This window comes from Puccinia triticina, chromosome 9A (genome assembly GCF_026914185.1).
Source record: "Puccinia triticina chromosome 9A, complete sequence".
Lineage (NCBI taxonomy): Eukaryota > Fungi > Basidiomycota > Pucciniomycetes > Pucciniales > Pucciniaceae > Puccinia > Puccinia triticina.
This window is the reverse complement of record NC_070566.1, coordinates 2,252,050-2,279,999: the sequence shown is the minus strand read 5'-3', so window position 1 is coordinate 2,279,999 and position 27,950 is coordinate 2,252,050. Positions and strand designations below refer to the sequence as shown.

The following is a 27,950-nucleotide window of genomic DNA, read 5'->3' as shown; positions in this document are numbered from 1 at the left end:
GATGAGTCTTAGTGAAAATGTACGGGGTGATCACAAAAACACACCACCTTACAGGGACCTGAGCACAAAAAGGCAAGGATTTGGGGCATGACTCTTAGGCCAAAATCACCTGTAAGGCATAAGTCCCTCCAAGAGGGAGTCCTTTGGCCTCCCTTGGGAGGGACTTAGTTAAGTTAGGGTTTGGCCCTCCTGCCTTCCGTTGTGGACCGATACGTGTTTATCGGCCTGATGTTGAGGAACTCAGACTGATTAGCAGGATTCAAAGTAGACCTGCTCATGCCACTTGCAAGGCAAGGCAAGCCAGTGTTCAACTCAAATATTGAATGTTGACTTGCAGTCTCCCCGCAAAACTGGGTTATGCAAAGTGACCTGCATGCACGCACGGGTCTACTTTGAAACCCCCTAATATATGTGTTATGTATGTATGTACATACATAGTCTAAGCAGAGAAGATTCTTGCAGCAAGGAACTTGTGGTTATAGTACAGGTTTATGCAGAGCTGTTTTTATTGCTTGATAAACAGAATGAAAAAAGAAAGCTGTTTTCCTTGCGCGGGAAAAACAGATTTTGTATGGTACAGGCCAGTGTACTCCTCTCAATGACCAGAACAAACTGGCCATAGAGGGAATGTGCTCCTCTCAATGACCGGAATGGAGCGGCCATCAAGAGTAATCGCCTCAATGGCCGGGAACATGCGCTCCATGTATGTGCTGGCCGGTCATCAGGGCAGTCTAAATACCCCGCTCAATGACCGGCCTGAGCCGGCATCGGCACGGTGTAGGAGTATAGCCGGAGCTTGATCTGCCCTTCAGAGTTGAACTTTGTCTTAGAGGCTGAGTACCAACTAGAGATGGCATATGGCACCCGGGTACCTGTGGCGGGTGCGGGTACCCCCCTGTTTTTTCACAAATTCCTCACACCCGCACCCGCACCCGGCACCCGCCATGGGAGGTACCCGGGTGCAGAGGGGGAGGTACCCGGGTGCCAGGCACAGGTACCCGGGTATCACCTTCGGTGGCCGGCTGAGAGGTGTTGTAGCGCCTTCAATGACCGGCTGACCGGTCATTGAGAGATTTTATCCTCCTCGATGGCTGGCTGATCGGTCATCGAGAGCCTTTATCCTTTTCGATGACCGGTCAGCCGGTCATCAAGAGGTTGTATCCCTTTCGATGACCGGTCAGCCGGTCATTGAGAGTGTAGCCTCTTCGATGACCGGTCAGCCGGTCATCGAGAGTGTAGCCTCCTCGATGACCGGCCGACCGGTCATCAAGAGTGTAGCCTCCTCGATGACCGGCCGACCGGTCATCGAGAGGTTGGAGGCTCTTCGATGATCGGCTGAACGTTCATCGAGAGCTTTTATCCTGTTCAATGACCGGTCAGCCGGCCATCGAGAGGTTGTATCCCTTTCGATGACCGGTCAGCCGGTCATCGAGAGATTGTAGGCTCTTCGATGACCGGCTGAACGGTCATCGAGAGGTTGTAGGCTCTTCGATGACCGGCTGAACGGTCATCGTGAGCTTTTATCCTCTTCGATGACCGGTTCAGTCGGTCATCGAGAGGTATCCTCTTCGATGACCGGCTGACCGGCGGGTACCCGTCCAGGTACCCGCCGTCCTTCCCACCAGAATTCTGGACACCCGCACCCGCACCCGGCACCCGCCGGCGGGTACCTGTAGGGCCAAACGGGTACCTGCCAACGGGTACCGGGTACCCGGCAGCGAGTACCCGTTTGCCATCTCTAGTACCAACAGGCACCAACCAATTACTTTTTGGCAGTTGTTGCCGCGTATCTCTCTGATCTTAACTCCTTTGTCTGTTAACATCTTGCATCCTTTACTTCATGTATGTAGTCAGCCACATAAGATTCAATTACACTTATAAAAATAAAAAGTAAAACTCATTGGCAGGTTGAAAATCCCCGGGGGAGTAGGAGCCTGTTAATAGTATTCATGTGCTCATATTGTTTTTAATATTTACGGACTTACTTCGCGCACTGCGAAAAGCTCTTCGCGCACTGTGCAGTGCGCGAAGTTTGCAAACACTTTGTGCACTGCGCGTGAAGGGCGCAACTTTTTCAAATTATTTTTTGACCAATCAATAGAAAAGCTTATTATTGTCCTCTGTGAATTTATTTGGAGTTTTTTGAAGCTTCCTTGTATGCTTAAAAATCCCACCAATAAAAAAAACAAGTACAGCCATTTGGGGACCTGGAATTCATATTCCCACCAGTCAAAAAATCCAAATAATTTAGTGAATAATGATACATATGAATTCAAACTTTTTAGAATTTTTTGGCCACTTTGTGCAAGAATAAGGCTTTCAAAAATTAGGAAAGTTCACCACTTACTGGCGCATTTTGGCATATCTTGAGAAACAGTTACTGGTTTTTGAAAGCCTTGTCCTTGTACAAAGTGGCCAAAAAGTTCTGAAACTTTTAAATACATGTTAAATATGATTCAATAAATTAATTGGATTTTTTGGCCTGTGGGAATATGAATTCCAGGTCCCCAAATGGCTGTACTTGTTTTTTTTATTGGTGGGATTTTTAAGCATACAAGGAAGCTTCAAAAAACTCCAAATAAATTCACAGAGGACAATAATAAGCTTGTCTATTGATTGGTCAAAAAATAATTTGAAAAAGTTGCGCCCTTCACGCGCAGTGCGCGAAGAGCTTTTTGCAGTGCGCGAAGTAAGTCTGAATATTTATTGTGGGACTTGATCCTGTTCACAATAGGGGGCTGGTTCAAAATTGAAATTTACAAAACTTTAGGAAATACTGGAGGCCAAGGCGGCTTTGCCGCTGCAAGGTTGAATTCCTGTGTTTGAACCAAAAAATCTCAATTTGGACCAATGCAGTACTTGTCTGATAAAACACCACATCAGTTATCAGAAAGTCTAGTTGTCAGGAATTGACATAGAACTAAAAGACCCAAAACCCTGCTGTTTCTGGCAAGCCAAAGTTTGAAGCAGATTTGTGCTAACACTGCACTAGCTGTGCTATCATACTGTGAAAAACCCTTGCATACATTACCACTATGGTCTATTTGTTAGTGGAGCTCCTGCATTATTTTGTAGTGCAATATTGTAACAGTCCAATACATGTTTTGGCATTGGATTGTTTTTTAGCACAATACAAGGTAATGGTATCATATTGGAATAGCTTGTATCAGAGCACCAATACAATCCAATACAAGATGTATTGCTGGGATGAGTGATTGGATTTTATCCACATCACCCAGAAAAGACATATTTTTACCAACACAATACCACTGTATTTTATTGGCTTTCCAATACAATCTGTGATACTGCTTTTGTTGGGTATTGGAAGAACAATTTGATATGCAGCACCACCCAATAAATACCTTGGATAATGTTGGCTACAGCATTGCTCTTTAATTCAACAGGTTGTGAGCTCATGAACAACAACAAAGTCCACTCCATCAAGTCTGCTTGATTGAATCCCTTCTCCACTATTATGTAAGTTGGCTGTCAGTAATTCTCTATGGAAGAGAGTTTTTATTGTTACTTTAGATCATTCTACTAGAGGTCAAGGCCGCTGCGCCGCTGCAGGTTTTAAAACCCTGAAGACCAAGAACCATCACATTCTATTATTCCTTTTGAGTAAAAATTGAGTTAGGGGCCAGATGGAGGTGATAGGAAGGGTAATCTTCAGTTAACGTGAGCCAAGCATTGGTGATTCATTGTTGCGCAGTTTGATTATGACTTGGGAAGTTTTGTCTTGTGATTTGTAACAAGTGAAACATGCATTGTGGATTTTGATCTGAAGAAATTCAATCTAGATAGCAAGCAGATAAACCATTAACACATCCATTGGTGGATCAGTCAGACTTAAATTTGGTGTGGGAAGGGGCAAAGTATAGACACCAATTAATGACCATTGCCTCTCATTTAAGGTCCTATGTGGAAAGGTTAATGAATGGGTTTTCACAGTATGCAAAAGTGATGTATGGAGGTTTTCCATACAAGAATCATCACTCAAATGGAATTGCTGTCAATATTAAACCCCAGGCTCTAGAGGCCAAGAATCATTTGTCTCTGGTTCAAGCATCTGTGTGTTAAATCCCCCAATCAGCGCCATCATGTTTGGGAAATAGTCCTATATCTTGACTACAACACATGTCACAGATGTTTGTACATAGACTATAAAGTGTGATTTCCTACCTTCATGAGAAAATCATCCATTATTGCAAGCTTCACTCTTAACAGGTTATGAGCCTATCTCACTAGAGTAGCTTGTTTTTTTTTACCATCTGTAACCGGCAAAGGACAAGAAATCCAACCAGTAGTCCACCATCAGGAAGAGCCCCGTAGTCACTCACATTTGACAAGCCACAGTAGTCCGCTGGCAAGCCGTTTTTTTTTTCCTCTCTTGCTCTATTCTCCAAACATCCAACCGACAAATCTCACATCACCAATAAGCAAGAACCGTAATAGCCACTTAGGAGTTTTGAGTAGAGCTAGAGCTAGACATTGGAACCTTGTATCGTGCAGCAAACACTTTGCAGGTGTTTACACTGGTCTGATCAACCAAAACCACACAACCAAGGTTGGTCTCATCTCAAAGCTTAGCAATACAAGCTGAAAAGTTGGTAGGGACTTTTTTATCCCTCAAGTTCTTGATCCTCAACCTTAGCAATCCGTCCCGCCCGCTTCTTTTCTTCAATCCTGTTTTTTTTTTTTTGCTTTTCCCCCCGTATTTCTTCCTTTCCCCTTATCACCCTTCCTCAAAAGCCTCTCGTCATACCTCAAAAGATGTCCGATAACAAACTTCTGACCGGTAGATTTGTCCCAAGGACCACCAATTGTCTGGGCCCAATTCCTGGCCTACAGACAATTGATCAAACAACCCAAAGAATCCAACACTCAAGAACATCCTTGGTTCTCAGGTGTTGACAAATGACTACTTCCAACACTGTGAAAAAAACTCAAGAAACTGCTGCCAGTTGACATGCAATATTACAAAGGCGCATTTGTAATATTGCATGTCAACTGGCAGTAGTTTCTTGAGTTTTTTTCACAGTGGTGGTTACGGTCTTGCTGGGGAGATGATTTTCAATGTTGAAAACCTCTGATATTGTAAGAGAAGCCTGTTTTGTATAAGTTGTCTGTGCAGAGGGCAAACCAAACTAATAAACTGAGAAGCCAAAATATGTACTCATTGGAGGACTTCCTGTCAATCTGGGAACTCAGATTTTTCTAGATTTTGCGGGGAAATCTGGGATTTATTGTCCCAAATCCTAGATCTGCCTAGATTTCCCTGCAAAATCTGGGAAAATGTGGGTTTCCAGATCGGCGGGAAGTCAATTTTGAATAGATCTGGAATTTCAGAGTTTGCAGGGGGATCACTTCGGGGATCTTCGGGGACCTAGATTCCCCTGCAAAATCTGAATTAATCTGGCAGTCCAGATCGGCGGCAAGTCCTCCATTATCAAAGCAAGTATGTAAAGGCAAAAATCATAAAAATTGTAACACAATCCAAACATTTCTAGAGTCTAGAAGTTTAATTTGCAATTTGAAATATCACCAATGAACAATTGATGCCAAGACACAGTATTATGAAGATTCCTGATACAATTTTGAAATTAGTGAAACCGTCTACAAATACAACCTACAATATATACAACATTTAAGGACAGTTACCAAGTAGTTAAATAAATAAGATGCAGAAATAAAAACAAGACTACCGGACAGAGAAAACTGTTGATTGGCTATCCTGGTTTGTAATCAGAGGCTGTAAGGAGTTGATCCGGAAAAAGGGGACATAATGATACCAATGAACCGGAAACAATTGCAGGCACTCTTTCTACGGAATAAACCAAAATGTTGAAGCCTCAGATACGGAGACCCTGAAAAACGAATCAAAGGATTGATTTGAATGATGAATGTGGATGAAACTCTAAGAAACTTCTTGATAGTAATTGAATGTCTCATCCTCGAGCCTCCCGAAGATCTTCTTTCTGTTTTGGCATAGGTAATCAAATCGGCAAAAGCAAGGCCGAGGGCAAAGGTTTAGCGAGTTTGTGTTGCATTTCGATGAAGATTCTTGGCAGATAAAGAAAGACGGTTTGCTAAGTTCAACCCCCACTTACGCGGATTCTTGAATGCACTCGAGTTGCGCAAACCCACTATTAATACTAGATAGATAAAGCCCTGTGTCCCATCCAAAATGAACCTTCAGTCAGACACAAGTAGCTAGGCCCTAGAAAGGAGAAACTCCTTGAAGAAGCAAACAGGAGGATGTATGAATCTTACAATACCGTGTCAGTTCTTTGCTTTTGACTAGCTGTAAGCCTTCCGGTGAGCTTGCCAATCGACAAGCCAAAACCAATGCATCGTGTATGATTTCCTGGCCGAATTCCTGGTTACCAGCGACATTGTAAATCTCGGGTAAAGGAAACTAGATTGTTTACAGTAATGTTTTTGTTAGTTAGCCTGTCCGGGAATCTATCCGACGGGTTGTGGATTCCATGGAAGAACTTTGAAGTGCCAGAAAGGGATTTTGATGTACCTTCGATTGGAGAGTGGATGTACAGAGATACAACGAAGTCTTGATCCGGGACAGTGTTGGACGTCGGTAGGGTGCCAGCTTTTCGACAAACTCGGTCATGATTCTCGTGGGCAAAGGTCTTGTTCCGATCGCAATGCGAGCATCACGATTTCGATCTGAAGAGCAATGTTTAGTCAAGGACCCGAGTCAGGACGTCTTCTGTGTTCATGAGTTATTTTCTTGATACTCACCCAAAATCAATTGGTTGGCTCTGAGTGAACAGAGAAGGCATCAATGTCAGTTCATACATATAGCTCTTAACTGCAAGCCTTGGGGTGTGTTTGCTACTTACCTGGCGATTTTCAGATACTCGGCTGCATGAAAAGGCTTGCCAAAGGCCGGCTCGACACTTGCAAATCTGTGAAATACAAGTGAAGATAACAAAGGAACACATGAACAAATCCTGATCGCAGATTTGTACAGTAAAGCTGATTGAACCCCTCCCTCACTTCATCAAAGGCATCAGCGCGGTGATGTCGGCTTGAATACGAGCTTCTCGCTTCGTCAAATCTTTGGCAACTCTCTGGATCGCTTTCGCCGATGGTCGATGACTAGGATCAATTGGTATGGCTAACATGCGTTGTAGGGCCAGGGCAAAGATTGAAGCGCATAAGTTTCAAGAAATCCACGGTCTGATCTGAGGTCATTCCAATCGACTCAACTTGACGAAACATAAGCCTGTAAGATGACTGTATATGCTGTGTTGGCCTTCATCACCTTAGCCATCGCCTTCCGCAGCGTCCTTCGAGCCGGATTCCTCAAGACAAAGAGCTGGAGGAAGGTTACGATGCCGATGGCAATTGCCAGCGAAGTGAGACTTTTACCCATCCGGTAAGGAGGCGAATCATACGGGATACTCTGGTTTAGATAGATCGGATAAACTAGGGTTCCGGCAGAATTCATTGCCAAAAGGGACATGACAAAAAGCTTCGGATTCGTGTAGAGTACAAAATTCATCGGTACTGCAAACAGAGCCATCGCGGCGATTATCCCATACGGATTGTACTTGTAACCTCCGACGTTTTTGAAGACTTCTAACGCGCTAAAATTGATGATCATCGAAAAAGCGGGCCAGCAGGTTTCAGCGGAGTAACAAGGGGACAGAGTGCGAGGCCTAAGTCAACGACATGGTAGATCTGGGGCAATTCGACTCACATCATTCCATATAGCAAACCCATTCCTTGTCCACTGATCTGCAGCGTGAAGCTCAACCAACTCTGCCCTAAGGTAGGAGTGATGGAGACGACTAGGGTGATTACGGCCGTGTTGAGGTTGTATTTCTGCGCGAATTCGCGCGTTGAGTCGCACCAATACAGTACCGCAAGCGTGGTGACCGCACATGCCACTTTGAATGCACAGATACTGTCGGGGCTCCTTAGCAGCTTTTCAATCAGAAGGACGCGTTCGAATAGAGGCATCTTGATTGGTACATATTGCTTGCCCTTCAGTGTTTCAAGCGCTTCTCGCATCGACATTTCTTCCTCGGGGCTTTGATCAGTCGACAATCTGGGATCATTTGCTGAGTGGCGTTGGATCCGACAGCCGAGACGCGCTTTCAGGGGTAACCAGAAAGTGGTATGAAACTTCTTCCGCCGAGGATTTCCGTCACCTTGTGTGCCCATGACGAATTCCCTCAGCTCAATGAGGTCCTCGAGAAACATGCCCATGATGTACGAATGCGAGAATGTCCTGAGTAAGGAGCGCTGTAACTCGTCATTGTTATACTCATTCAGCTGTGTTTTTTCGAATGTTCCGGAGAACTCTTCGTGAGATGGATCTCGGGATAGACCATCGACTGGAGATAAGATTGGTTGAAGGAGGGACGAATGTTTGTATGCAGTGCTGATGATCTCGGAATGATGTCTTCCGTTATCATCGCAATGTTCACTTGCCAAGAAATCCCTTCTGAATGCAGTGGTAATCGAGTCGATAAGCAATGGTTCTCGAGGATGATAAATTTTTCCCGATTGATAGATTTGGCCGATGACCTCGTGTTGAAGCATTTGCGAGTTGTTCCAGTGCTGACGAATCGAGAAATTCACCTGGGCAGACTGTGCCCTGTTCGGCAGACTCGCCGGTGTGGTTTGATAGGCAAGCGCAGTAAAATCATAATTGTTCGGTGAATAGCAGTTCGTAGAAGGACTTTCCCGATCTCCGGGAGATTGATGGGACGCAGCAGTTGCTTGAGGTTCCGATATCTCGAGCGCAATTTGGTTTTGCATATCCGTCAGTTCGGCGGAAGCTGCTTGAGCTGCTGGATTTCTTCCGATGGCGTGACCTATTGTGTAAACTCGAGGCCTGGAATAGGCGGACGGTTGTGGTTCACTTTTTGAAAGGCGTTCAATGCTAATATCTTTCAGCAACTCCATCTCCTTAAGCGCAAATGGGGCTGATTCGGATCCTAAAGCTAGCTCTCTCTGGACTTCTGTGAGGCCCACATAGACATACTTCCGTAGCAGGTCCGAATTTACGTATCCTGTTGCCATGACTTGATCGATAAAAATCTTGGCTTCAGATTGCTTCATATTGTTCAAGTTGGAATGAGTCGAGATCAAAGATTGTTGCATCGATTTGGTGAGCTGTACCATTTTCTTGTAATCGTCCCCTGACCATTTCGAATATGTGATCCGTAGGAACGTCCGATTTAGTTTGGCTTGCAAGATGTGAAAATCCGCCCGGATTGATTGAACCAAGTTATCCCGAACCTTGGATTCTTCATCGGTGATTGTGCACCAATACGTCTTTTTAATTAGGAAGGCCAGCGTTCGGATATGGTCGATGGAGTGAACAAGGGTTGTCCGAAGTTCCTGTGGATTGGATGGTTTCCAGAAACGTCGAATCAAACTCGAAGGCGCAATATCTTGAATTGAGGAAATCACTTGTTGGAGGATAAGAAAAAGGACCTAACTGCTTCACTTGAATGAGGGAGTACGAAAACGTTAACGAAAACGACTATCGCAGCAGCCCAGGCATAAGTTTGGAGGTAGCTTTCTAACAATTCGGGTGAATATTGTCGATTGGGGCTTGAGGTGGAGTTGTAGACACCATTCCAACTCATGGAAATGCAAATCAATGACAAGACGAGATATTTGGGATTCTTCGTCTTGATGATAGCGAAAACTGGTCGTGACATTATAAAGCCATTCAACATTCAGTGACAGAAGTAAGAGTGGCTTGGAACTGATTACTGAGAGAACAACTTAAGGTTCACTTACTGTAAAGAATTGGAAAAAACACGACCGCTTGGGCAACGGGATAGGGAGCCAGTTGGCCTAGGATAAGGTAATTGACCCCTCCTATTCCGGCCCCGAGCATACCAAGGAAGAGCGTGTCTAAGCATGCGTCAACTGACCATCCGGGAAAGCCTACAGAAGATAATTATGATCCGATAGAGTTATACTATTAGCCAGTTTCTCATAATGAGGGCAGAGGGATTCGCAACTCCGCAAGAACCAAAAAAGAGATGAGATGAATAAAACTTACCAACAATGGTTATCAATACGGCACTGCTTCCCGTTATCGGGTTTGGAAATAAGCGCTGAAAGGGTTTCAGGAAGAACAGGATAAAGAAAAGCAAATATGATAATGTTCCTAGAAGAATGTTCAATTATTATTTAGGTCAGCTTTAGACGTAATTCCCAGCAGAGTAAGTGATTTAACATGCGCCTTGGTGCGGGTGAGTGGCTCAATTAATCAAGGCGGAGAGTTGGCTGCTGCAGCATTTGCTCTGCCAATGCAACCCTTGCTTGAGCAATCTGCAGCAATTCTTTTGAATTCAGAGGGCAACATTATTTGCCCTTAAGCAACATGTCTGACGCACGTAGTGTTGAGATGTAATGAATCGACTGAACAGATTAGCTCGACAGACCTTTAAGCACGGGGATGGTATTTCTTGACTTCCTGACGCGGTTAAATGAGCTGACAACGAGGGATTTGGTGTGCTGGAAGGACATGTTCCTCATGGCGGTGCTGAGCCTGGGTACAACACTGAAACTGTCGATCCCTGATGATGGTAATGAGACTGGAGGTGGAGCGGGAGGTACCGGGGGGGATGAGCGATGCGGGAGAAGAAACAGATTGGGCGATATGATCCATCCAATCCAGCTTTTAGCTCCTTTGTTTGTGTGGTGGTTCCTCAGCCTCAGCGGGTCGATCTCATTCCGTCGGGTGATAACAGGGTGTGAAAGTTGTTCAAACAAGGTCGAAGGTCTCTATCTTTGAAACCGGATGTCCAGCTGTAGTCGTACAGCTTTCTATTTTTCTGTATGATAATGGTCTATGGTCGGTCCCGGTCGGGATGTGTATGATCTGCGGCAAAGGCAGCAGTTTTCCAAAAGGGGAACCAGCTCTGACTGGCTGTGCGCTTTCAAGAGGAGCTGAATCGTCGAGAGCTGTGAGAACTACAAAATCAGTCTGAGTTGTGGAAGCTTCCCTTCGAGAAGACACCTGGAGGGACTCAGCGAATGACAGTTATATATCGGCGAATGTTGTTGGAAAACCAAGCAAATCGAACCAGAGGTCAGAAGAGAGTCAATTAAGATAGAAGACATCTGTTTTGGTGACTAAAACTACACTAACGTCATGGTCCGAGCAGTTCCGAGTTTGAGGAGTCGGAGTACTGGCGAGAAAGAAGACGCTTCGTCAATGAAAAGAATAATAAAGTTCAGAGTCTGCAGGCCGACAGGAAGTTGAGCCGACTGTTTATATGGGGAGCCGTAAAGAGGTTCAACCCAAACGCAGAAGGCAATTGAAGTTTCGGCGATTGGCATCAAGGATGGCCAGTGGGATGGGACTCGTCATTAAGAGGGGCAAACTACATAGTCTGTCGGTCAACTCACAAAATGCAAACATAGATGACTTTCCAACTCTCTGATCGAAATATCCACTATTCGAGAATCAAGAGGAAGGAGAGCAGTATGTAGTCCTCTAAATGCTGGAACTGAAGGTCAGAATAGAAAAAGGGTCACAAGCAGCAATTAAACCCAATTGACAAAGATATTTTTGATGATGTTCCTAGGGAACAACTGCAAGACTTCAAGACTTGACGAAGAACTGTTGTTGTAAGCTTTTTCCCTTCACTTGTATCTGATGGTGGCTCTGCTGCCCCTCATGTTTACCTTTCATCTGGATTCTGAATAGATTTTTTCAGGCTCATTACCGCTCAGCTCATCATCCGCGCCAGTGGGTTTTCGGGCTCAGCTTCATCTCCGACAGCACAAATGTCGCTTTTGGGCTGACCAGGGTAGGCCTTGTGAAAAAACGTATTTTTATCTGAAGACGCACATTTTACATCCATCGCGTAACCACGGGCCGCTCTTTTGGCCCGCCCGCCAGTCCCCCAGCGGCAGCGTTGTTAAGAGTGTGAGGTCGATTTACGGCAGGTGATATCTGTGGACTCTACATATCCGCAGGATCGGCGATTTTGTAGATCGGATTATAAATGTGGTTGATTGGTGTTGTCATTGTGGATTTACGAGGTAGAGTCCCCGTCAAGCCCCGTGAGGGCTGATGAGGCGATACAAAACCTGTGGCCGAGCTCCCGTTCAACTCTTCCTCGCATCTGACTCTCTTCCTCGAGACAACACCTCCCTCGGCCCCCTCGCGGTCGATTCCTGGCACCCATCTGCTGAGCTTCTCTCACCCTAACATGGCTGGTAAGTGCTCGTTCAGATATTCCCTTCGACGATCTCACCCAATGCCCCCTCAAGGTCTGCAGGACTACAGAAACAGCTCCTCACTTGACAAGAGCACACTGCAGTGACCATGAGCCATCTTGGCTAGCCTGAATAGTTCATATCTATCGATTGGCTTGCATTCATCCTACCGTGCCGCCAAAATGGCCTACCAGAACATCCGTTCTTTTAGTGCCCAAACCCGGTGACCGTCTTCATATATTTGAGAGACGATAGGCACTAGATTGTTGTATTTTTTATTTTTATTTTTTTCAAACAAACTATAATGCTCCTTTTCTCTGCTGTGGGCCATCCATACTTGGGTTTCTTGTTCGCTTTCTCATTTTTGCTAAAATGTGTGCCCCTGACTGAGGAATGATGGATGGGCGTGTCCACAATCAAGCCGATCCTCAACTGCTCCTCCAAGCTTGATCCCAAGCATCTTGCCGCTCTTCCTCTCGGCCCCGTTCCGAGCAGAACTCTCTATCAGACGTTGGTCGCGGGACCTTGATCTAGCATCTGTTCTCTCGCCCAGACGACCTATTTTGACAATAGTGCAGAAGAGTCCCGCTTACGTAGCCGGTAGACTCCCGTCTGCTTTCATGTCCACCAAGATGACGAATCCTGATCGGCTGGAGTCTATCTCCTCAGGCGTAGACCGCAGCTCAGCCGTCTAGTCTGACTTGGTGTACCTACATAAGCTCTCTTGCCACTGCCATACAGGCAGTTGTTGGCCCGTTCGTCCGTCGTGGCCAACCTAATTCATTTCATACTTTCTCATCAGTAAATCCCTCATATGTATTCTATCTGATTCCCAATCGAATCCAACAGGCCAATTGGTTTCCTATTTAGCCTTCCCCTCGGCCCACTTTGATCCATTTCACATCGCATATTGCCATATATACCTGAAACATACTCGTTGCTGACCATCCTGTCTCTTCATTACATCTACACTCACCGCGGGTCTTGGTAATGTCGGCAGCACCTTTATACACAACCGCCTCGGGGAGACTATGGCATGCCGGTCAGTTTTGTTCTTACCTGTCTTTCTCTCCTCTCAAACGAAAAATGGCTCAAAATGGTGTTTTTTCGCTATCGTCACCACAGGTCTGGTTCTCATCTGCGTGGTCGGACTACCGGCGCGTGGCAAGACGCATGTTTCCCGATCGATCGAGCGCTACTTACGCTGGCTCGGGGTCAAGTCCGAAGTGTTCTCGTTGGGTGATCATCGTCGAAAGATGATGGGAGACCCGCAAGAGCTCCCGGCTGACTATTTCGCTACTGACGGCAGTCAGAGTGAAGCCACTAAAGTCATGCGTGATAACATTAAGCGAAGTCTCCTCCGTTTGGTTGATGATTTCTTCCACCAAGGGGGACAGGTGGCCATCTACGACGCAAATGTTCGCCCCTTTCGGACCAGGTCGTGACAGTGTACAATGCTGTGGTTATACTAACGTTACGCTTCTTCGTCATGGCAAATTTTACCCTTTCTCAGAATGGAACTCGAGCGGGCCGTCAGCATCTACGCCAAGAGTTCGAAGCGAAAGGCGTGCATGTGATGTTTATCGGTTTGTCACTAACTTGCAACTGTTTTTCATTGGTCTCATTTTCTGATCGCTGCCACCCTTGTTTCCACCAGAGAATGTTTGCGACCGAGACGAGATCATTGAGAAGAACATAAAAGCGGTGAAAATTTCTTCTCCGGACGTAAGCTGGTTCCATTTCTTTTTTTTTCTGCTACCTCTGATCTGCCACCTGACAGATCTTGGAGATATCCTTAGTATAAAAATTGGGATCCAGAGGCTGCGACTGCCGATTATTGGAAACGGGTCAGAGACCACGAGAAATCATACGAACCTATCGAACAGCCCAGCTTCCCCTTTGTCAAGGTAGTCAATGTTGGGGAAAAAATTGTGGTTGAGTCCACCTTCAACTTTTCTATGGTCTCATTTGCTCTGGTAGATTTTAACGGTGTTTGGGCTTCAGGTGAACAACATATCTGGTTACTTGCAATCTCGAATTGTGTTCTATTTGATGCAAATCCAGTTGAGTAACTTGTTTGAATGTTCCCGGTGTTCCAACAACTCATTGAATACATCTTGACGATTTGACAGTAACACCTACCGCACCATTTGGTTTGCACGATCGGGACCATCGAGAATCGAGCACCTTTACAAGGCGGACTCCGAGCTTTCCCCGCTCGGTGAAGAGTATGCTGAAAGACTGTGCAAGTTCTTAAGACAGCGACGTCGAGTGGTCAAACGAGAGGGCGAGAAAGAAAATCGGCTGACCGTTTGGACCAGTTCCAGACGGCGATGCATCCAAACAAGTGGTCCGATGGCCAAAGCGGGCTACAAAGTACTAGTGCGATCCCAGATGAACGAGGTCAGCCTGCCCTGACTCAGAAAAGCTAGCTCGCTTGAGTTCATGGTAGCTGATCCACGCTGTTTCTGTCAGCAGATCAATCCTGGAGTTATTGATGGCATGTCCGTGGCCGAAATCAAAGAAAAGTATCCTGAAGAATACAAGAAATCGTTGACCGAACCGTATGCTCATCGATATCCCAGAGCGGAGTCTTATCATGATCTCTCGGTTCGCTTAGAGCCAATCATTTTCGTGAGTCCTCAATCTGCATTCATCCCACTGGGTAGCCTTCGTCTGAATTTCAATATAATTGATTTGACCCATCCTCCAGGAAGTCGAGAGGGATCGCTCAGATTTGTTCATCATCGGTCACGCTAGTGTGATCAGATGTCTATTCGCCTATTTGAAAGGTCTTCCGCGTGAGTTTGATCCTCTTCAGACCTTGTTCAAACAACAGGGAACTCGTCTTCGGCTCACATCGAGATTTCTGTCTTGCCAGCACACGATATTCCCCTAGTCAGCATCAGACGGGGCCAACTGATTGAGGTGACCCCGACTTCGTACGGTGTTCAAGCCAGAACGCACACCTTTTGGACGCCGTCCGACAACCCAGTTTTGTACAAGTTCGTCAGCGGTAAGTGGCAGGATAACGTCGATGCAGAAGTGGTATGGTCGTGGGTTTGCTGACCAGCTTCATCTCTTGTTAGATGAGGACGCCTTCAACCACGCTCCGGAGTCGGAGCAAAAAGCCGAAGAGCTCAACAAAGCCATCGCGCCTTTGGCCATCTGATAGCTGCTCATGAGCACACGCGGAGCCACATTGCCTCCGTCGATTGGAGAGCTTATCATCAGATTTATGTACTCCTCTATCTTCATCAATTTCTCATCCCCGACTGGCAACCCAAAATCATCCACAGTTCTTCAAAACTAGTAGTTGGGTTGGTCCGGTAACACTACTTACTCTCCGGCGTTGTGTCGGACTATGTCTCAGTTTATGTAAAATCAAGACGTCGTTGTATCCGCCACTTCATCATCATCAGAAATATATATAAAAATTGAAAACATGAGTTTTCTTTTTCTTTTGGTAAGCTAATACTGAAATATCTCAAGCTGACATGCATAGAGAGATCGCCCTCTGAGGAATTGTAAATTGCCAGATTAAAAAAGATGCAAAGCTTAGATACTGGCTGGGTAACGGTTTAATGAATCTGCTCAATTCTTGATCCAATTCACCACTTGTCAAGAACCAAGATTCTGGAAGAGCTCAATCTTAACACAAGTGGACATAGAATGATCATTTCTATTTGGACCTTTCTTTATTTCATTCTTCTTTATGTGTGATATTGATTTCTTTTTTATTGCTATCAGGCTTGCTGTTAATTTCTTTATCTCCTTCAAGTTTCTGGCTTCTTTTATTGAGTCGTAGTTAGTTCAAGAACAATAGTAGATAATTATTGGAGGACTTCCCGTCACTTTTGAACAGATCTGGAATTTCAGATTTTGCAGAGAAATCTGAAATCTGGAACTCTGGATCACTTTGGGGATCTTTGGGGACCTAGATTTCCCTGCAAAATCTGAAATCTGGCTGGTCAAATCTGACTTTCCAGATTGACCAGAAGTCCTCCATTAATCTCACTCTTTTGTATGAATATTATTTCAATCAATCTCTTTTCCATTCTAACTTATTTTTCTACTGATTGTTTTCAGTTATCATACTACTAATATATATATTATCTTTTGATATCTAACGCAATGAAGTATTTGACCTCAAAATCCTACAGGATGTGAAAAATGGTAGATTTGGCTCCCCCCACCCTAAATCTGGTGCAAGGCACATCTGGTCTTAACTTTGAAGATTGAAGTTGGGGATGCATTGCACAAGTTTCATTTTACCCTCCGCAATTAGATCTATCTGCGGTGGAGTTGCTCTGAGTTTCTACATCTTGTGTTTTCCAAGAAGCTTGAACCCAACCTAAGACATTTCTGTTTTGCTATGGATTTAGTAGGAATAAACCTCTTAAATGGAGAGTCTGGCCCCCCCCTGTGGACAGAATTTGGAGATGGTAATTTTGCACCTGTTGGGGGGTATACACCACCCTTAATCAGGTGCCTGTGTGCCCTTGTAGGTACCTATTGCCAATGTTGTAACAGCTGCGCTGCTTTTAGCGCAGCGGTTTTTGGTGCCGCTGCGCTAACCGCTTTTTGTTTTCCTGGGAAAAAAAAGATAGTTTTAGCGCGCTAAAAAAAGCGGTCACGTAGCGCTGAACCGCTGCGCTTCAGAGGTAGCGCAGCGGTTTGAAAAAGAAGAAAGAAAATGGCTTAAATCATGTTAAAAGAGGTTTAACATGCAATTAAATTCCGCTATCCGCTAATTTAGTGGATAGCGCAGCAGATTTGCGCTTCCGCTGCGCTATCGCTAATTCCCCTGGGTGGGTAGCGGTCAACCGCTGCGCGTAGCGAGTAGCGCAGCAGTTTTTTCAGCAGCTTCCGCTACATGCCTCCGGGAAGTAGCGGTGTGACCGCTGCGCTGCGCTAAATGACAGTTTTGTTTAGCGCAGCGCAGCGTTTCAACGTTGCTATTGCTGGTGCAGGGCTGCTTCCTTGAATGTGTAATATAATGGAACACCCCTTTAAGAGCATCCGCATCGGTTGCGGATTAAGGGAGGATTAGCGTAACTAATCCTCCTTGGTAACCGCATTGGGTCCGATTTAATCGGACTAAACTCCTCCCGGGAGTACGATTTGGAGTAAGCGGGAGTAAAGTTACTCCTTGCTAATCCTGGGAGTAAGCGCTGCATGCAGACACTCCTCCCCACCCAAAAGTATGCACCAAACACAGCTTACATAAGCTGTAGGTGCATACAACATACTTACACATCTTTTTATCCCACACCAATGCGGTTGCTGGGCGGGATTAGCGCTAATCCGGGAGTAAGCAGATCTGTTACTCCTCAAGTTACACCCGCACCAATGCGGATGCTCTTACCTGGGATGGGTAACTGAAAGGGAACCCAGTTCTGAAGGGTGTCACTTCAGGACCCACAAATAGGTCCAAAATGGCCATCTCTATTGAGAGTGTTACTTAGGGTTTGAACCTGGCGTCTGGGAGCCGGTTTTGCTACCCTGCATCCAGAAGCCACAGAAATCTAGCCTTGAAATTACAGCTTTAAAAGTTGACTTGCATAAAACATGGAACTGCAAGCTGAAAAAATAGGTACCACCAATGCAATTGAATTGGAGCAATACTTCTAAAATAGTACATAAAAATCATCACTCAAAAGTTTTACAACTTTATAATTTTTTGATTTAAAATTTGAACACCTTAAATAGCTACTGCTGGAGTTTTTTTTAGGGTAGGGGGTTTCCTGGGTATTCCAGCAAGATAAACCCACCTGTTGGGGTTTTTCAGGTGATTATGTAGCCAAAACCCTCCCAGTATCTGGTGCCCTTCAGTATCAAATAGAGATGGCCCCTGTGCACCCAGGTACCTGCTGCCTTATTTTGGTCCACATCTGACAGCTACACCTACATCCTCAATTACTGGAGCCGCTGGAACAGGTACCAGCGGGTACCTGCCCGTGTGTACCCACCATTTTTCTTGAAGTGCCTGCAGCCACTAAATCAAAGAATTGCCCTCTGATGAGGAGGCAAAAGTTCACAGGAACGCATGCTAAGAAAGCAAAAAAAATCTGAACCCTGCATTGATCTTGAAAGATTGAGGTTTGTATCTGGATTTGATGAAATGGATTTTCTTCCAATTAGGAACAATATCTCTTCCATGTACACTGTCTCCAATGTCTATATGGAGGCAAGAATCAGATGTTGTTGGACTGCCTGCTCTGTTGATTATTGTCCAAGTAAGAACACCTCAGAAACAATTTGTTCACACCAAAAATGGTTGGGAGTGTGTTTTGTGAAAACAGGGGAGCACATTGTTGATCTCAGGACACCACAAAAAGCCGCCATGTACACAGATCCACAGGATCCACCAGCATCAATCACAGCCCTGTGAATGGTGTAGCTCCTGTTGTTGAGAGTTCATTTCTGTTGACATCTTGACAAGCTAGTATGTTTGTACATGTGGATGGTACCTAACCATGTTGATCGGGCAGGTCGGCTGAACCCGGCCGGGCTCGGGCCGGCCTCTTGGGGAAATTGGTCATGTCGGCCCAACAGACCCGCGACCGAAACACGGCGGGTTCAGGCAGCCTGCCGGGCCGTCATCCCCTTCAACACCCCCCACACGGAGTTGCAGAAATGCAAACCTGTATTTCAGCTGAGGCCCGCGGGCTGCCTGCGAGCCACACGGGTTCAGAGGCCCGCTGGCTGCCCGCGAGTTGAACGGGTTCGGGGCGGGCGGCGATTCGAGACAACGTGACCCGGCCCAAGGCGCCCGTTTGTTCAGCGGCCCGACCTGGCCCGACAGGCCGAGCCCGCCCCATTGCCCCGCCTCATGGTACATACATGCTGGATGAAACCTGAATATACAGGCAAGATGACAGCGCTGGTGCTCCGCTCTATAACGCGGGTCTAGAAACAGTCTCCGAGCTAGCTCGGACGTCCTGGTCGCCCACAAACGGCCCAAACACACACAGACTTTCGGACAGTGCTATCTCATTGTTCATCACGCAAACTGAGGCACCAGCAACGAGCACTCACAAAAAAACAGCATCTACAATGACGGCGGGCGCAATGAGGGTGGGGGAAAGAAGAGAGGTGGGCGCAATACTGACTACTTGGGTCGCTAACAAAAAAAAAACATGAGCAGCCGGGCAAAAAAACATGAAGTGTCAATATGTTTGTCGGGATGAGAAAACGGGCGGAGACGAGGATTCGGTGGGTTTTTTTTTTGTGTTTCTTTCTATATATGTAAATGTGGGTTTATGATGTAGGTGATGGAAGTGGTCTATGGATGGAAGGACAGAGTGGACGATGGGTTCAGCAGATGGGGCGAGAAGGATGGTGGGCTGGATGGCGGCGAGGGCCGGGACAGATGGACGAAGGAAGCGGAGACAGAACAGGAAAGCAGGAGGGCCGGGGATCGGCAGTGAGCGGGCACGGAAGGGCAGAGCCGGAGGAAGAGGAGAGGAGGCCAGTGAGGGGCCTGAGACGGAGCTGTCGGGCGGAGGAAGGAGTCGGATGTGCACAGGACGGAGGATGCAGACGCTTCAATGATCTTGAGAGGTGAGTGGAAGAGAAGGAGGGGGGATGTGAGCGAGTTTGTCGGGGGGAGATTTGGGCGCGGGCGGGGGATGGGGCAGTGTGGAGGGGCGGTGATCAGAAACGGGGCGGCGGCGATCGTCGTCGCCGCCGTCGAGGGTCCTCCCGGCCGAGCGGGGCCGGGGGGTCGGCGGACTAGTCGAGGAGGCTTTCGGGGCGTGTTGTTGTTGTTGCTGGTGGGGAGGGACGGGGGGGCGTGGAGGAGGCAAGGGCTGTGCTGGGAAGTTGTTCTTGGCCTTCTTGACGGTCTTGGTGTTCTCGTTGGAAGAGCTCGGGGGAGAGTTGATTGCCCGGGGGTTGGGCAGGACATCATTTGTCGTCGACGTCGGAGGGGGAGGAGGGTTGTTGGAGGAGGGGGTGGTGGGAGGGACGCCACTGGCGGCTCTGGCGGCGCGTTCCTTGGCCCGTCTGCGTCTGCGGAGCACGTCCTTGCGGTTCTTGATGACCCGGAGCAGCCCGAGGGGCTCGCCGAACCAGAGCTCGTGCTCGCAGAAGGCGCAGATCCATTCGTCGGGCTCGACGAAGAAGCGGGCGATCGGCGAGCGGCCCAGCTGGCAATGCCCGCCGCCCTTCTTCTTGCGTCCCGAGCCCGCCCGCTCCGGCCCTCCCAGCTCGTCGATCCCCGCCAGCGTCGGGTCGATGAACCCCCGGCCCACGCGCGCCTCGTACTCCACCCGCACCCGCGCCCATTCCCGCGGCATCCCGCCCTCGTCCTCATCGGAGGAGGACGAGTGTCCATGTCCCCGACGCATGCCGGGCCGGACGGGGTAGCTGGTGGGCAGCCTTGAGGGCACGTAGTTATCCCGATGGTGGATGTTGTTCGCATTAGCATGGGCGGAGCGCTTCTTCTTGCCCTTCTTCTTGTTCTTCCGTGCGCCGCCCTGCAGCCCTTGGCGGCCGTCGGGAACCACGGGAGGGATCTGTGGGCTGGTCCCGCCGCCGGCCGGGGGGCCGCGGGCCTTGGCGGGGGCGGAGGAGGGGAGCGGCGGGGGCGGCTCGGTGGGCGGGGGCCCCGACGGGCCGTGGTCGGTTGCAGGGGACGAGGAGCGACGGGAGCGGCGACGACGGTCTGGAGGCGGCGGCGGGGGCGGCGGCGGAGGGGCCCGTTGGTGGTCGGGCGGATGTGTGGAGGAGGATGGGCGAGTGGTGGGCGGAGGGTGTCGGGCGGACTGGATGTTGGCCGGCGGGGCCCGGAGGAGCTGCGGGTGGGCGAAGTGCTGGTGGTCGTCGGGCGGGAAGGCCTGCGGGGGCTCGTCGAGCCGCTCCATGGCTATGCGCATCGCCTCTTGGACCTGCACGGCCCGGTTCTTCTTGTCGGTGGTGATGGCCAGATGGAGGCCGGCGAGACGCTGGCAGACCTGGTGCATCTCGAGCCTGAAGGTGAATTGGCCATTGTAGTCCGGCGGCGGGAAGCGGATGGGGTCGTGGTGGGTGCTGCTAGAGGACGGTTAGTGGGCCGGCTGGAACAAACCAAAGTGAGAGTCGACGTACTTGGGCTGGATTTTGGGGATGTAGTCGGGCGAGGCCGGCGGCGAGTAGGTGCAGTCGATCGGCAGACTGGGGTCGTAGAGGTTGGGCAGGATGGGCAGTATGAGTGGGGGTGGGGCCTTGTGGGGCTGGGCGGGTGGAGATCTGGGAGTGGGATGGCTGGATGAGCGCTTGTTGATCTTCTTCTTGGGCTGGGTGCTCTGTGGGGAAGGCTGGCCATTGTTTTTGTTTTTGTTTTTGCTGTTGTTGTGGTCGTCGTCGGATGGCTGCGGCTGATCGGTTGCTGGTCGGTTCTGGCTGAGCTTGTGGAGATGCCTTCCGTAGTGTCTTGGCGAGCTGATTGGCCGCTTCCTCATCCTGACATGGTGTGAGGATAGGGCTGGGCAGGCTGTGTCAGTTTGAGTGGTTTGTGGGAGGGTGTTTGGATGTGGATATTTACTTTTGGCGAGTGCTTGTTGTGGGTCTGCATGCTGCTGATCGGAGTGTTCGAATGAGAATGTTGTTGTTGATGATGTTTCCGATGGTTTTGTTGTTGATGTTGTTGTTGATGTTGATGTTGATGTTGTTGTTGCTGTTGACTGTTGCTGTTGTTGTTGTTGTTGTTGTGCTGGTACTTTCCTCTTCTTGGTGTTCTGCTCCATCCTGTGCGGTGCTGTGCTCGCTGGCTTCACTTGGCTTAGGCTGAGTGGTTTGGCTGGGGACAAGCAGCCGGCGGGGGAGAGCAACTGGGGATTTAACCGGACAAAACTGAAAACACCCATACTCCCACACTTAAACACATAATGACATCATCCCTTCTGCATCCAGAAGAAAGTGCTAAGCAATCTTAACTGCGCCCACTGAGCCCGAGGCCCGGGGTCTCACCGGGGGTCACCGGGGGCTGAATGATGCATATCCAACTGCAAGACAGACACCAAGAGCGCAACCCACTACACCGTCTAATCGAACCGTCAACTCAGGCCACTCGCCAAGGACGACCATGGGCAAGTCAGGTATGTAGGCTCTAAATCAACACCCAGCCAACCCAATTGGCTCACCATGAATACCGATTTGCACAGCGAAATTCTACAAGCGTCCTACGCGCAAGGAAAAGATGGGCCTCTCTTCGAATTCGAACGGCGTGCGGGCTGCCATCGCTTCAAGTAAATTCAACAGACCCGAACCTACGACGGCACCCAAGCACGAACGCAAACTTCCCGCGGCAGATCGAAAGCCGTCCCCTCACTAGCCTCATTCTCCGACTTCCCCTTCAAAGCCACCTCCACCCGCTCCCATATAGCAACAGTCTGCTTGCCCATCCCCACTATAGAAATATAAGGCGCAGAGGGTACCCCCACGAGTATGTTAGTGATCACACCAGACTGGGAGAACGAGAACACGACGGGCGAGGTTGAGGGTTTGGGTTTGAGACAGAAAGAAAACTGAATGTAAATTTCTTGTTGATCAATGATCATGATACAATGAAATAAGGCAGATAGTAGCAATATAGAAGAAAAACCACGAGCGTTTTAATGATCACACGAGACCGGGAGAACGAGAACACGACGGGCGAGGTTGAGGGTTTGAGTTTGAGACAGAAAGAAAACTGAATGAAAAAAATAGAAAAAATGGTTACTATGTAGACCAATGTACATTATAGTTTCATTTAGGTTTCCAGTCCAATCTATCACCATCAACTGGTTGATGAGTACGCTCTAAGATATATCTCAGTACCCACCACCTCCAAGGTCCTTCCCCACTCACCCTCTCCCCCCCTTCCTGACTCCTACACCCTTTAGCCCACCTGGCCCACCTATCCCAACCTTCTGAACATCCCTGTTCACCTGCTTTCTCTGTTCAGCTCACGCTAGAATTATCAAAGAGAAGAAAGTGACAGCTTATTCATCTGAACTTTCTGCTATGTATTACTGGTATCATTGCCTCTGATTTGGTATTAACGGGGTAAATTATTTTTACAAACTGTGTTTTACAATGCCCCCCCATTGTAAAGTGGGGGCATCGTAAATATGTACAAAACCTCTTATTTAATTAGTTTTACAATTTATGTCGTACCAACCACTCATTGTAAAGTGACATGTTGTAATGTAAATTTTGTAATTTTGCAGCTAGGATGCGGTGGCCTGTAATTTTACAGTATGCCATGTCACAATGCATGTTACAATGCATGTAAATATGTACATAACTTACCAAACAATTAAGTTTACATCCCCTTCCCTCACAATGCCTCCGAGTCACCAGTTAAACTTACTTTGGGAAGCTTATATCTCCCCAGACCTAACTAGGTTTTGACCCAACCACCATGCCACAGACATATAGGTTTCCCACGACCTCCCCATTCATTTTTTTCGCCTGGAATATCAATTTTTGCAAACCTTCACCCATCCATCAAGCTTGAAAGCTTATTAGCCTTCCTAATTACATACCCTGCCATCCAAAGTTCTACTATTACCCAAGATAAGAAATAAGCTTAATTATCACATAGGCCATACGCGCATATCCACACATTAATGCCCCGCCGAAAGAAAATCACAGCATCCACCGGCGTGCCACCCGGCATCCCTCTTTCGAACCCTCCCGGCTATCCTCCCACGCTATCACCTCCCCTCAGTATACCTCTCCCCGCCACAGTAAGCGCTCCCCCCACGGATTCCAACTCTGGAGATACAAAAAATAGCCATCATCCTCGCCGACCTGATCTCAAAGACTCAAACGGGGCGCCTGACGACCTTCCAAACTGGCAGATTCCTGCCGCCATGGACCAAGAATTTACAACCTACATCGATCACGGCTGCGTATTGGACCGCCAAGGGTATCCACTTTACCCAAACGGATCCACGACTTTTGTCCGCTGCCCTGGCAACGAGTATCACAATTTTGGAGCAGTTGGGTTCTCCAAGAAGTCTAGCAACGGCACCAACTCCGACAAGTGGAAGACCATTTGAATTTACTGCTTGGGTGTGTTTCGGTGTGATCAAGAAGGTTGTGACTACAGTGGCCCGCCTCCCACCGGTGTGGGAAAAATTGAAGAGCATCTCACCAAGTAAGTACATCAAGCCTTCTGTCCGCTTTTCTTCTCCAAAAATAAACTGATCAACTGAATATCCTCCTTAGTAATCCGAAATGCCCAGGGCTCGCAGGCCGTTGCCCAGGGAAGGTTATCTGGGACAGTTGTTTGGATACCCAGTGCAGATTTGATTACCACAAAAAAACCGGCTGGGGTCTCCTCCGTCACCGAGGTGTTCACAACCATTGATGGCCATCATCAAAAAAACCGGACCCACTAGCAAAGAAAGACCTCACTGAAACCGTCATGAAAAATCCAAAGGCGAGTGCACTCCAGCTGAAGGTATGTCCCCCTTTTTCTTTATATTTGCGTTTATTTTGGCTTATGGAATGGAAGGTGATCAAACTGACACATTATGATCACATTGTCCTATAAGATTGGCAATGCAACCGGGCCCGGCCACCCAAGCAACAGTGTAGTGACTATTCACGAATCTCTAGCTAACTCGGATTGACTGCGGCACCTTTGGCATCAGATACTTCAGCAGATGGAGCCCGGATCATCCAAGGATGGCGATGGAGGCGACCGGTTCATGGATGTCTTGTTTGAATGGCAACTGTTGAGTTGCTGCACATTACTGACCAGATCATTGATGTTCTACTTTTGCTAACATCAATGTTCGATCTTTCTGTCCACAGCAATGGCTTCGAGATCATATCAATATCGTGCAAGAGGGATCACAAGCACTTTACGTTCCAGACCGACTGGATGTCTCAGCGCCTTCTCGATTGTGGCGAAGCAGGTAACATATTGTATTCTGGCGGTTTAATATCCAATGTTACCTACCGATTCTTCAACTCGGGGTATCTGCTCACCACCTCAATGTATTGTGACGACATTGGCCGATGGACACCTGTCCAGCTGAGCTGGATCCGAGGGCTGAGCAAATCATACTATAAAGTCCACTTCTCCGTCCTTTTTCGACAGTTCCTGATCCCCTCACTCTTGCAACACGAGCGGGAGAACATGGCCTGCAGCATCGTCGATTTCTCCAAAGCCCAGCAGTGGGGTTTTGTGGCCGCTTACATGGAGGTATTTGGTGAAAGCGATCCCAACGAGGCGTTGCGGAAACTCAAAGGCTGCCGCGAACACTTTGGGCAATCAATTACCCGGGTCAAGCGGAACCGTGCCGTCATCATGGCTGACAAACACGTAAGCAATTGTATTGGTTACTTTTTCATCTTGTGATATCTGTACTGTTACTAAAATGTAGCGCATGTTATCCGCAGGCCCTGTTTGAATCAAAGTGCCTTGGGCTACTCCAGCCGTGTGAGGATGATGGCCCAACTCACGACAAGAAAGTAGACAAGATGCGGCACCGATTCCCCAAGATCAAGGCGTGGCTTGACTGGTGGACAATGGCCGACGTCGAGGCCATGCTATTCCCTAGCCGCCGCAAGATGTTGGAGGATTGTCCTAATGGTGACAATGGGCTTCTGAGTTCAACTAATGCTCAGGAGAGCATGCACAGGGTCTACTACATGTTTAGGTACGTTGGATTGTTTCCACATCTTTCCATTAAACTTCTGTCTCAGATTCTAACAGTATTATGATGTTAGTTCTGGCAAGAAGACTCTGAAGGGCGGATTTGCGGAGCTGTACGCCTTTGTCAAGGCTCTTGAGATGGATCATGCAATGATCCAATGGGGCTGCCCGATCCATTATGGCACCAAGGCAAGGAACCAGGAGGATGTATCTCACTCGATTGGGTGGATCAAACCTACTAAGCATCAATGGGCCGCATTAAACAACGGACGCGCTCCTGACACAACCCAAGCTCTCCTGGACCATCCAAAGAAGCGAACCAAACTTGGAAAACCTCCAAACTTGCAAAACATCAACTGTTCCCCGCATACAACCTTCAAGTCCTATTCTGCATTGTCGCAGCCAAACCGGAAGAATCAATGCTGGTTGTTGGCTGCCCTGGACTCTTTATATGCGGTCTACAGTCCGCTCTGGCTCCAATCGCCTGGGGGAAAAAAAACTGACATCTTCCACTGTCTTGTCTCGCACTTCACCTCCCGGACAACCAACAAAATGATTCAGAACAAAAACCTCAAATCAATACTCACCCGAGGTTCAAACAAACTGTTTGAAGCAGCACGGAACCTTCATCCTGAATCTTTCATCCCTGGCGAGTTCAGTTCCTGTGATTTCTTCATGGAGATTGCCTTGAGCCCTCAATCAAACAGTTCGAAGGTCCTTGACACCCTCTTTACCGTACAAGAAAGTCGCACGTTCACCTGTCCGCGGAAAATCCACCAAAAACAAGCTGACCACCCCCGCGGAGAGCGCCGATTAGGTTGCCTGAAGATCTCCAGGTCTATGTTTGAAGAGAACGCAATCAGCTTCGCCGACACCGGTCTCCTGGTCACGCGGTGGGCCACTTCTGGACTTTCTGGAACCTCGGGTCTGCAATGTAAGGGTTGCAATGCCCCCGCAGGTAATAAATCTCGTCCTAAAAAGAAAAGCGGCATCCTGCCTCCCAGTAACTACCTGGAAGAAGTCTTGACTATCTCTTTTGCCAATTCCAAATCACCCCCTCACCTATACTTCCATATTGATGTGACCACAATCAGTGATGAAGATAAACGTCTTGAGTTCATGGGCCAAATGAACTGGCCTTTCAAGCTTATGGTTGCTGGTGAGGTCTACACTTTGATGTCGCGAGGATACTGGGGCGGTCATCACTACTAGGGCAAGGTATTGCGGAAGGTTTGTGGCGTCACCGGGGTTTGGCTGCATAATGATTGGGTGAATGGCGGCTATGCTCAGATGGTTGACCCGGTCCCAGGGAGTATCAGCGGTGCGCATCCACACACAAGCTGGCTAATATATTCCCGGGCCTGGACAGACGAGGAAGCCGCATTCGTTGATGAAAGCATTCAAAGAATACGACAGGTCAATCCCAAAATCACCGCCACCTTCCCGTTTACCCACATGAAGACCTTCTTGAACAGAAGTAACCGTGGACAGTTTGAATCCTCCATTGAGTCCCAAGAAGAAACTCATCAGAGCCACCTCTATCAATTACATTGGCAGTAAGATCTCTGACGAATCCAACAGTAAGGAATCGAGTGTTTCCAGCTCTAAATCAAGCGTTCCCAATCATGAAGACACTTCTGAGCATGGTGCCAGCGACGAATCTGAGGATAATGGGGATGCCCCCAGCTCCAACGAGTGGCAACACGCAGATACACCAACATCTCCACCAAGCCGACCAATCAAAATCCGGCTTTGGCTGAACAATACTCAGAAGACTCAGACATCTCCGCCGTTACCGACAGGTCAAGCAGTGAAATCCCACCCTTCTGCACCAAAGAAGCTCAATACCAACGCCATGCTTCCCGCCCGGCGGGGCCGCTCCTCGAAGGTCCCTGCAGTAGATGCCAATACAAGCCTTAGTCATCTCAAAGAACCAATCAAGGTCCCGCGCGATGATGCAACCGCTCCGCTTCTCCCCACCCAAACGGTCACATTGGTGAAACGAGGTCGCCCAAGAAAGGAGTCAAGAAATGCCCCCCCCCCCCAACTTTCAGCCGGCTCCTTTAAACAACTCGGAATGGGAGCGTAT

The 27,950-nt window shown here is 48.0% G+C and overlaps 4 protein-coding genes across 4 annotated transcripts; 2 read left to right on the top strand and 2 right to left on the bottom strand.

Moving 5' to 3' along the window:
- Positions 1-5,917: 5,917 nt before the first annotated feature.
- Positions 5,918-10,530, bottom strand: PtA15_9A246 (uncharacterized protein; the record flags this gene model as incomplete). Its single annotated transcript, XM_053172435.1, has 13 exons — positions 5,918-5,978; positions 6,111-6,171; positions 6,274-6,418; positions 6,530-6,684; positions 6,760-6,779; positions 6,861-6,926; positions 7,018-7,138; positions 7,231-7,610; positions 7,724-9,375; positions 9,477-9,688; positions 9,784-9,933; positions 10,052-10,159; positions 10,437-10,530. 13 exons carry the CDS (start codon positions 10,528-10,530, stop codon positions 5,918-5,920), a joined length of 3,225 nt encoding a protein of 1,074 aa, XP_053023676.1.
- A 2,682-nt stretch (positions 10,531-13,212) lies between these two features.
- PtA15_9A245 (uncharacterized protein) lies at positions 13,213-15,394 on the top strand (the record flags this gene model as incomplete). Its single annotated transcript, XM_053172434.1, has 11 exons — positions 13,213-13,264; positions 13,348-13,640; positions 13,736-13,808; positions 13,880-13,947; positions 14,022-14,156; positions 14,227-14,285; positions 14,355-14,625; positions 14,701-14,856; positions 14,936-15,023; positions 15,104-15,238; positions 15,312-15,394. 11 exons carry the CDS (start codon positions 13,213-13,215, stop codon positions 15,392-15,394), a joined length of 1,413 nt encoding a protein of 470 aa, XP_053023675.1.
- Positions 15,395-19,772: 4,378 nt separating this feature from the next.
- PtA15_9A244 (uncharacterized protein) lies at positions 19,773-21,781 on the bottom strand (the record flags this gene model as incomplete). Its single annotated transcript, XM_053172433.1, has 4 exons — positions 19,773-20,607; positions 20,995-21,258; positions 21,316-21,659; positions 21,752-21,781. The coding sequence occupies 4 exons, from the start codon at positions 21,779-21,781 to the stop codon at positions 19,773-19,775; spliced, it is 1,473 nt and encodes a 490-aa protein (XP_053023674.1).
- A 510-nt stretch (positions 21,782-22,291) lies between these two features.
- Positions 22,292-22,540, top strand: PtA15_9A243 (uncharacterized protein; the record flags this gene model as incomplete). The annotated part of the gene is made up of 2 exons (XM_053172432.1): positions 22,292-22,304; positions 22,371-22,540. 2 exons carry the CDS (start codon positions 22,292-22,294, stop codon positions 22,538-22,540), a joined length of 183 nt encoding a protein of 60 aa, XP_053023673.1.
- Positions 22,541-27,950: the final 5,410 nt, after the last annotated feature.